The 9,679-nt window shown below is 29.0% G+C and overlaps 2 protein-coding genes across 3 annotated transcripts in view; one reads left to right on the forward strand and one right to left on the reverse strand.

The window, feature by feature from the left end:
- The first annotated feature begins 3,737 nt into the window (after positions 1–3,737).
- Positions 3,738–8,093, forward strand: LOC102681717 (serine/arginine-rich splicing factor 2). 2 transcript variants are annotated; one of them, XR_004149667.1, is made up of 5 exons: positions 3,738–4,068; positions 4,262–4,405; positions 4,480–4,677; positions 4,764–4,851; positions 6,452–8,093. XR_004149667.1 is itself a non-coding variant. In XM_006610986.2 (4 exons), exons 1-4 carry the CDS (start codon positions 3,887–3,889, stop codon positions 4,768–4,770), a joined length of 531 nt encoding a protein of 176 aa, XP_006611049.1. In that variant the 5' UTR covers positions 3,738–3,886; the 3' UTR covers positions 4,771–5,938. The 2 variants fall into 2 exon arrangements, 1 of the variants encoding a protein (XP_006611049.1); XM_006610986.2 differs by lacking the exon at positions 6,452–8,093 and having other exon boundaries at positions 4,764–5,938.
- LOC102681973 (lysophospholipid acyltransferase 7) overlaps positions 7,128–9,679 on the reverse strand; it is a 3,353-nt gene continuing 801 nt past the window's right edge. Inside the window, exons 2-6 of the mRNA XM_006610988.2 lie at positions 9,134–9,405; positions 8,906–9,057; positions 8,627–8,835; positions 8,235–8,556; positions 7,128–8,149 (exon numbers count right to left, since the gene is read on the reverse strand). Of these exons, the coding sequence (XP_006611051.1) occupies positions 7,928–8,149; positions 8,235–8,556; positions 8,627–8,835; positions 8,906–9,057; positions 9,134–9,405 (1,177 nt within the window). The 3' untranslated portion in view covers positions 7,128–7,927. The remainder of the gene's footprint in view (positions 8,150–8,234; positions 8,557–8,626; positions 8,836–8,905; positions 9,058–9,133; positions 9,406–9,679) is intronic.

Here is a 9,679-nt window from a genome sequence, read left to right on the forward strand (position 1 = left end):
GCGCGTATGGTCATTCCCTCCTTTTCTGCGAGATACACTCGGTTTTAATGCGGTACGAGATGCGGACGGTCAATGCTTTAGGTGCCTTCACCTGGAGATTTCGTTGAATACAGATGCTCACGTGCACGCGAGTATAGATACATTTATTGTAACGAAAATCGTTTTCACTTTCGATCCATCAGCTTTTCTCTTCAGCTTGCGAAACGTGCCTCTACGAATTTATATTTCTTCGATTTTTAATCGCTTGTTAAATGGGTACAAAAAGAAAAAAAAGAGAGAGAGAGAGAGAGAGAAAGAAAGTAAATAGCGATTTTATAATTTAATTACCGGCGATGTAATCCCGGATATGTAATCGTGTACAATGGAGTGGAATTAAAGCTATGGATCGAAAGTAGACAAGATCAACCCGAGATGCTTCGTCATCACGAACAAACGTCTTCGTACGAAAAAGAAAAAGGCTGTTTTTTTTTTTTTTTTTTTTTTTTTTTTTTAGAGTCGGGGCTACGAAGCACCCCGGGCCCCCGATGAACAAATGTAAACGAAAGGCCGGGGGATAAAAAAAAAAAAAAAAAAAAAAACGAGACGAAGAATGCATAATTGTACATGACAAAGAGAGAAGGGGTTTTCGCGGGATGATATGAAGAAAAAAAAAAAAATAATAATAATAATAGAGGTAAATCGTCGATACCTCTACGATTTGAGTCGAGGAATAATTAATTATTAACTCGCAGCTTTGTTCCGTCCGTCTGCGCGACCGTGAATCTTTTGATTTCACCGGGTTCCTCGGTAGAAATCCTAAGTCACATACATAAATACACATACCCATTAAATGCGCGTTTATTACGCATTACACACATTATACACACATGACGTACATTTACATTGTACGTAACTTAATGCATAAGTGAAACGTACACACGATATATTAAACGGTGGAGAGACAAAAAAACGATAACAGAGGCGTAAATCGTAAAAACATTGTAAAAAGAATTTAAAAAAAAAAAAAAAAAAAAAAAAAAGAAAAAAGAGAAAAAAACATGGTAAAAACTGGAAGCGCCAAGACCCCTTCCCCAGTTCTTACACTGAGTATTAAATCTGTACTAATCGACTGAGTATTATTTTTATATCGAGCGTAAATAATATTAATAAACGGATATAAATTAAAACGTGAGACACGGATTGGTGAGTTAATCGTACGTGAAGCCGAGAAAGAATTATTGTAAAGGCAGTGGATGATGAATGGAGAGATGCGTTTTCTTTTTCTTTTCCTTTTTCTTTTTCTTCAATTCAAAAACAAGTGATTGAAAATAAAAGAAAAAAAGACGGTACAGAATGAAAAAATGTATCGCGATTTATAATTTTTAATAATTATTGTTCGAAGAAATAAAAAGTAGAAAGAAAAGAAAAAAGAAAGAGAAAACGCATGCGACTGATAATTGTGAGTGCCCTGATTACAATATTTTGTATACAACCATATAATGCGAACCGAGCGAAGAAAGAAACAATTTCGAATGAAAGAAGCAACAAAGAGATAGAAAAAGAGAAATAATTAATGTCGAAATATTCTAATGCACGATCTGATGAACCAGCGTTATGTATAAGAGCGTTGCGGAGCTCTGACAGGCCGGAAACTAACTTAAAACAAAAAACTCGTTAGCATATTTATGCACTTGTGTATGTTATTAAATACGCGATGATATAGCAATAGAGCGATAACGAAACGACAAAAAAAGATATAAAGAAGAAAATGAATTACTTTTGTATCCACGAATATTTACGATAATAAGTTAGTTCGGGCTAAGGCCAGCAGCTGTTGAGATTATTCATGGTTGTGTGTATCATTATAAGTATTTTGAATTGTTGAATAGTAATTAGTGTAAGCGGTGGCTTGAACGGGGCGACGTCCAGCGCCCACGAATGCACCATGAAGAGACGTCGCGTCGTCCAAGTTCGGTCTCAAATATTTCACAATTATCGGATATTTCTTCTCTTCGTTATTTGAACATTTACCCTTCGTACAATCGACCTGCTAAATTCATTTTATCTGCGTTTTAATGTATACATGTATACATATATATATGTATGTATGTATGTATGTATATATTTTTAATATTATATTTTTAATGAATCGTATATCCCATATGAAATTGTTGGGATGCTTTTTTAATTTATAATTTTAACGTGAAACACATCGATAAGAGAAGAATCACCCATGACAGGTGTACCTAAATACTCCATTGATATTACGGGTGTAATTTTTCAAAGATATTTTGTATCTTATTATGTATTATTTCTTTGATTCAAAAATTTCATCTATCCTCATTTTTTTTTTTTTTAACAAGAATCTTTTAGAGAGAAATCTCTTTTTTTTTTTTTATATCATGTAACAATAAGATAACTGTTAAACATTTCTAAACTATTTATTGAGTTTCTATGTGATTTGTTAAAAATTTTTTTATAGACGACTTTTTTCTTTTATTTTTTTTCTTCTTTTAATTTTGAGACCATACTTTGTACACATGCACGTGATTCTGTCAACGATTCATCAATGAATCTTTAGGGAAAAAGGAAGATAGAAAAATAAAAAAAAAAAAAAAACAGGGCGAAAATTGCGATTACTCGACGTCTCTTATTTTTGCGCCTACCGCCTAGCTAAGTCAAAAAAGTATTGTACGTACTGTGTTTGTTGTAAGCACGTTTGCTTTCTTTTTTTAATTCTTTTTTTACTCGATTTTCTAAATATATTAAAAATCAACGTTTGTTCTTAATTCTCTCCTTTTATTTTTTGTCTCTTTTTATCACGTATAAGATCGTCTGTTTTGCGCAAACATGTCGATACAACAGACACAGAAGATCGCTGGGCAAAGGACCAAAATGTACAACTGCGTTTGCCCTTTCTTTACGGTTGGTACGATTCGTTTTTATAAACGTATAAAACGAGATCGAAGCTGTAATTGTATCGAAGGATTTTTAAGCAATGTTGACAGATTATTTTGGGGGGCATCTTATTGCAAGGGCATTGTTGTGATACCACAGATGCAGCTTCATTGAAACTTAAATAAAAAAGTAATGCGTTAATGATTTGTTACGATCAATGTTTACTACCATTGGATGCGTGTGTTTGATACTGTATATGAGGAATATAATTTTTTTATATAAAAATCTATTCGGGAATGAAACACTAAAACGATATCTTTTTATTGAAGTAACGTCATTTTACATTATTTTCCATTTTTCACATTTTAAAATGTGGAATAACATTGCATTAAAAATTTTTGTACTTTCTTTTGCTTTAGATAAAATGAGCAATTTTAACTGTTTTTATTTATTTATATTTTTTCTCTCTTTTTCTTTTCATACAAATTATTACGAATTTAAATTTGAAATTATTCGGACATTGAACAACGTGAGTCATTTTATATCTGCTATAATGAAATTATTTATAAAACATAAATATTTTTATAAAATATATAAACAAATTAAAATGAAATTCGCATATTTAATAAAAAAAATATTGTTAATGAATAATTTTTATTTATTTTTTTTGTTTGTATTTTAATCTTTATTGTTATTTATTTAAATTACGAAATCACAATTATTTATTTAAAAGATTATTACTAAATTAATGATATATTATATATTTTATTTATTATTTTTATATATTATGAAAAAAAAAGATTTTTGATGAAAAGAACTTGAAATTGATGCACGTAGTAAGAAATTTTATTTACGTCATTTCCTACCATATTGCGCCTTGAATTCATTCTTCCGTTACTCGCCATCTTGTCTTTGATGTGCGCGGATGTCTAGTACTTGATCTAAAACTGATTTTTCATATTGAAGTGCTGTTTTTATTATTTCTGGAGATCAAGAAAAATTCAAGAAAATGAGTTACGGCAGACCACCGCCGCGTATTGATGGGATGGTTTCCCTAAAAGTGGATAATCTTACGTATAGAACGACGCCGGAGGATTTGAGACGCGTGTTCGAAAGATGTGGTGAGGTCGGCGACATTTACATCCCTAGAGATCGTTTTACTCGAGAAAGCCGTGGATTTGCATTCGTCAGGTATGTTAAAAAATAAGTTTTTTTTTCATATTTATCAATCTTAATTACATTTTGCTTATTAGAATATGTGACGTCACTATGATATTTAGACAATGAAGTAGATAGTAACAAACATCACAATGTATATTATTCAATTAATTATTTACTTTTCATAAATCTAAAAATAACATAATTATGAATTTTTATTATTTAGATTTTATGATAAACGCGATGCAGAAGATGCATTAGATGCTATGGATGGAAGACTGTTAGATGGTAGGGAACTTAGAGTTCAAATGGCACGATATGGACGACCAACTTCACCACATCGAAGTCGTGGTAGTCGTCGACGAGGAAGGTAATTATTATTAAAATATTTTTCATTATATATATTTTAAAGTGAAATAACTTTATTAACGATATTATTTGTAGATCACGTAGCAGGAGCAGAGATCGAAGACGCTCACGTTCTAGATCACGTAGTAGATCAAGAAGTCGTGATAGGGATCGTAGGCGTTCATATAGTCGCAGTCGTAGCCGTTCGCGTTCTGACAGTAAAAGCTCGCGTGGAAAGTCTCGTTCTCGTAGCAAGTCTCCAGATAGACAAAAAGATAGTCGTTCCAAATCAAGGTAAATTTTATACTTATTGATTAAATTTTTTTTTAATTTAGAATTTGTGATAGAAAATAAATATTTATATAATTTTATCTTTACAGGGACTGAAGTTGAACCATATACAAGTACAACTACGAACAGATGCACGCGCCGCAAGTGCAGAATAATCGTTTCTTGAGAACAAAAAAGGTATTCTATTACCCTCTATATCTAGAGCAACACTGTCGCACGTTCACATTTTTTCTGTCACTTACATATTAATTATGACAACGCACTTCTTGGGTGAAAAAGATAAAACCCAAAAACTAATTTTAATGTAATGTATCTAGACTGTTAGTTTATTGGACTCGCGAAGATTTTCATTTGCAAGTTTTCATAATTATTCTTACTCTGTTAAGTGATATATTGTCTCAAGCAGTGCTTATTCCTGATCAGAAGAAAGTAAATGTGTTTTTCTGTTTTCGCGTGTATGGACGTTGTTATAGCGACCGAAACAGCTTGTTTTGATCAATGAATTAAAGTTTGTTATAATATGCTCTAGCACTTATATGAATCTTGAATGATCTTTCTGAATTCTGCTCTTAAAGATAAACTTGAATTTTGGACAAATAGAGCAGACAATATTCGAATTTACACTTTATAAATAAATAAAAATAATTGTTATTAGTTTGATCATATGATATTTTTATCTTATATTGAAATATAGTGTGCACAATTTTTAGTATGTCTCGATATAAGTGGATTAAAAACAATATTTCATTTTTTCCCTTCCACTTCTTGAGTCATTATGAATACTTTTAATTACATAGTATAATTATTAATTAAGTAATAATTAGAAACCAACTGTTTCGATAAAATATCAATTGTGAAATCGTTTTCTGTTATTTTGAAATTGTTTGAATCAAGCAAGGTGGATTAAATTATTCCTGGAAATACATGAGGGTGTAATATGGTAATTAGCAGGTAATGTAAACTGTATGTGGTCGACTTGAGTCCGACTTCTGTATAAATTTTAAGCTAATATCTTTAAAAGAATTTTGAGTTCTTAGTTTTCTATTATTTATGATTACCTAACTCTCGATTGATAAATTAATATTATGACATAATTAATCTAAAAAAAAGAGAGAGAGAGAGAAACAAGAAAAATTAAAATCGCGATATATATATATATATACATATATAGATTGTAGACATAAGTTCTGCGTTTCTGTAACAGTATACAGATTTATTTATGTAAGTTTGCCATTTATAATAAAGTGTAATAAAATGCAGAAGACGGAACTATTCACATAGTTTTAGACAGTGTTTAAATACTACACATATAGATGTAGATAATACTGTCAAAAAAATAATTTCAATCGTAAAATTTTATATTATTTATATTTATCTATGAAAAAATTTAAATATCGTAATTTTGTATTTTCGATTATCTAGTATAACAAAACTAAAAAATATAATGTCCCCAATCGAGATATAAATTTGATAATATAGTAATCAAAGAGATATATTCTATATATTTTTTAGGACTTTTATTACTGTAAACAATATTTTAATCATTTATTTCTAAATATTATTTGCTCGAATTTTTTATAAGATAACATTAATCGTAGATAACTAATTTTAGGTAAACTAAATTTTAATATTTAAAATTGGTTTTATTGTTATTAATATTATAATTAATCGATCGTCAAACATCTTTCAACAAAAGATAAAAAGATATAAAAATCCTCACACACGGATGTAACACGTTTATTCCTTATAACTAAGTTGTAATTTTATGGTGCCACAGGCGGTGGAAAGGAGTGGCGTGGCGAGTGTAGCTGATGATGGGGTAGCTGAGAGTAAGCAGTAAGCCGAGTAGCAGGGCTGTAAGCAGTTTGCAGTAGCGAGCGGTTGGTGGTCTGGTGAAAGCAGGTTCGCGCGAGTCGATCAGGGCGAGAAAAAGAGAGAAAGTGTGTGAGCGAAAGCTGTCTCTCTCTGTGGGGGGTCGGCGTGCAGAAATTGCAGAGGGTACGGTCTCGAGAATGCAGACAAATTTGCAGAGAGCACAACGAAAAGCCACACACAGTTGCTGGTCTTGACCACCGTCCGGTTTGCAGGTAGCACGTGAACATCACCAGACCTCGCGAGCGACGACTCGACATTTCAACTTTTATGTCTACCAATTGTTTCGCGTATTTCGTAAAAGAAATTTTTGGCAATGTTGGTTTATTCGAAACCAACTATATATTATTTTATTCCCAGCTATATAGATTTAATTCGTAAGTTACGAATTTGAATCGTAAATATAAATATTTCACAAATTAATCAATATAATCGCAAAGTGATTTAATTTGATAGTTACATTTTATAAATTTTTAAAAGTAGTTTTTTTTAAAATAATTTAATATATGTAATGAATTTTTAAAACAAATTTTATTTTGATTTTCACTTTTTTTTCTTTTTTTTATTGGTATTTTTTTCTATACAACTTTTAATTAAAAACTTGTCAAATGCGTTTGTTTAATATATTTACAAAAGAGTCTTGCATCGCATATCGTTCTCGGTAAGATCTATAAAATTAATTTTTATATGATCATCGCTTGAAACACTTGCCGCCACATTTCAAATAATTGAAAAAGGTGAGGGAGGGAAATGGGAAAATTCTTTTGCTTTTCCTGTGTTTTTTTTCAGGTTTTTCAGGCACTCGTCATTAAAATAGTAAGTATTTTAGAGGTAAGACAATGTCACAGTTAATAAAAGATTTTTTTTTTTAAGGAAAGAATGGAATCTTTGTAGAGAAATGAAGAGTTCAATCAATAAAGAATTCTTGTTGAAGAAATAGAACTTTTTATTTCTTATTTATATAAATAGATGATTATAAACCCTCTAAATATTCAAAAAAAGTCTTACTTTATAAAATGATATAAATCTATAATATTTAATAATTCTAAATTATAATAATAATAACAACAAGAAATATTTTACAGTTTTTTGACATCATTAAATAATCATTGACTAGATGTCAAATTTTTATCATTTATATTAAAAAAAATTCTAAAAAAATATCTTTTAGCACTATGCTAAAAATATTTAGATGGCTTTATATGATAACTTATATGTAAAATTACATTAAAAAAAAAATTTTTAACATTATGCTAAAAATATTTAAATTTTTTATGCGTAAAATTATATGAAATGTGTTATAACACACATTTCATTTAAATAGTCTTATGTTTCTAAATATTAAAGACATGCAATTTTATGATGTAAAAAAAATCACAGGCTACTTGTCCTTATCCTTATTTTCTGTACTTTTTTTCAAAATATATGGCTTGCAATAAAGAGCACCTATGTATAATAAAAATGCTATGATATGTCCAGAAAAGTATACTTGTTTACAAAACTGTAAATTTTCTTTAAAATCCAATACTAAGAATTGTGTTCCTAAATATGCCATGCAAGTTGTTTTTTCATACCATCCTACTATATACCACAATTTTTTGGCCTAAAAAGTAAAGTAACATAATGAACATCATGAATGTAAATTAATATATATATAATTAAGAATAGATATTAAAAATGAAACTTACAATACTATTTTCTTTACTTTGTTGATAGAATTTTATAATTATATCTTCGGATAACAGAAAGAGAGGAATCTGACAGTTACAGAGAAAATAACCAGATGACCAACCATGCCAAATAGCAGAAAGTGTTAAAGTTGCAAAAGTTCGTAAACTTTTCAATGGAAATCGTTTATAAATGTAAACACCAAACCAATATTGAACACAACCATTCCATGCTTTCATAGCTGTTCTTGTTGAATTACATTTTTCTAATTTCCATACATTCATATTGTACACAGCATCAAAGTTTAATTCTTCATTTTTCAATTTTTCAGGCATTTTAGATCTGTAATATTTAATTGATATATTTTCGTTTCAAATTATATTATTATATTGAGAAAAAAAGTTATTCTTACAGTTCCTCTGTGGTTTTATAATCTTTAGGTCCTAATCCTTGTATAGGAGTACATTTTAAGGGATATGCACCTAGTCCAGCCATTTGACAACCACATTCTGCTAGACCCATTCCAATATACATTCTTAATCGAAAAACTATAAATGTGGGATACATATAAAAGTGTCTATAAAGGAAAGATCGTTCTGCATATTCCTCAGTTAAAATGTACTGAAATATAAAATGGAACTTAAATATTCATAGTTCTATCTATATCTATTAAAGCAAAGGCTGATATTACTCTGACAGGATACAAGTAATCCATTATAAAAAATAACACAATAAAACATGCAATTTGTTTAAGTTTATAAAATGTAAGAGGCCATGGATCTACGATTTTAGAGAATGGTCTGTGTAGATGGTCCCAATATGTTCTATACCGATAATATGGTCCTATAAAGAGAAATATCCTGTTTAAAATAACATTAAAATTAAATTACTTTTAACAATTAAAGTATTATAAAATTACCAGTCATAAGTCCCATATAGCCAAAACCATAATGAAAAACATCTAAGAATCCAATATTTTTCATTGCTTCAGAATTTATTCCTTGTACGTCATCAGCTGGTGCATTAATAGAATCATTTATTTCAAATGCTAATCCAGATAATTTTAATGTTAATATCATGAGTATTAGATTTGTATGACTTGGTGCTATTGGTAAACCAATATAATCTCCTAGTCGAGACAAAAAAAGTAAATAAAAAAATGAAAAATAAAAGCTGACCAAATGACATTTCCTGTAAATATAAAAAGAAAAAAGGGGTTAATATGTTAATATATTTTATTTTAAAAGTAATATATGAAGAAAAATGTATATATATTTTATTATATTTATTATATTTATAATCATTTGTATTTATATCAAAATTTTTTAAAATTAAATTAAACTTTACATTTTAAACTATTTAATTAATAAATATATAATTATAATTAATAAATATATAATGAATGAATTTTTTTTTGCTTTATTGCATTTTATTTAATAATATAATTAAATTAGAATTTTAAATT

The sequence above is a fragment of the Apis dorsata genome, unplaced genomic scaffold (genome assembly GCF_000469605.1).
Source record: "Apis dorsata unplaced genomic scaffold, Apis dorsata 1.3 scaffold_82, whole genome shotgun sequence".
In the NCBI taxonomy this organism is placed as follows: Eukaryota; Metazoa; Arthropoda; class Insecta; order Hymenoptera; family Apidae; genus Apis; species Apis dorsata.

What these genes read in the sequence shown, in the direction of transcription:
- LOC102681717 (XM_006610986.2), top strand. Translation starts at nt 3,887, where the DNA reads ATGAGTTACGGCAGACCACCGCCGCGTATTGATGGGATGGTTTCCCTA. An exon ending in CGTGGATTTGCATTCGTCAG is followed by an intron (nt 4,069 to 4,261) that starts GTATGTTAAAAA and finishes TTTATTATTTAG; the next exon opens with ATTTTATGATAAACGCGATG. An exon ending in GGTAGTCGTCGACGAGGAAG is followed by an intron (nt 4,406 to 4,479) that starts GTAATTATTATT and finishes TATTATTTGTAG; the next exon opens with ATCACGTAGCAGGAGCAGAG.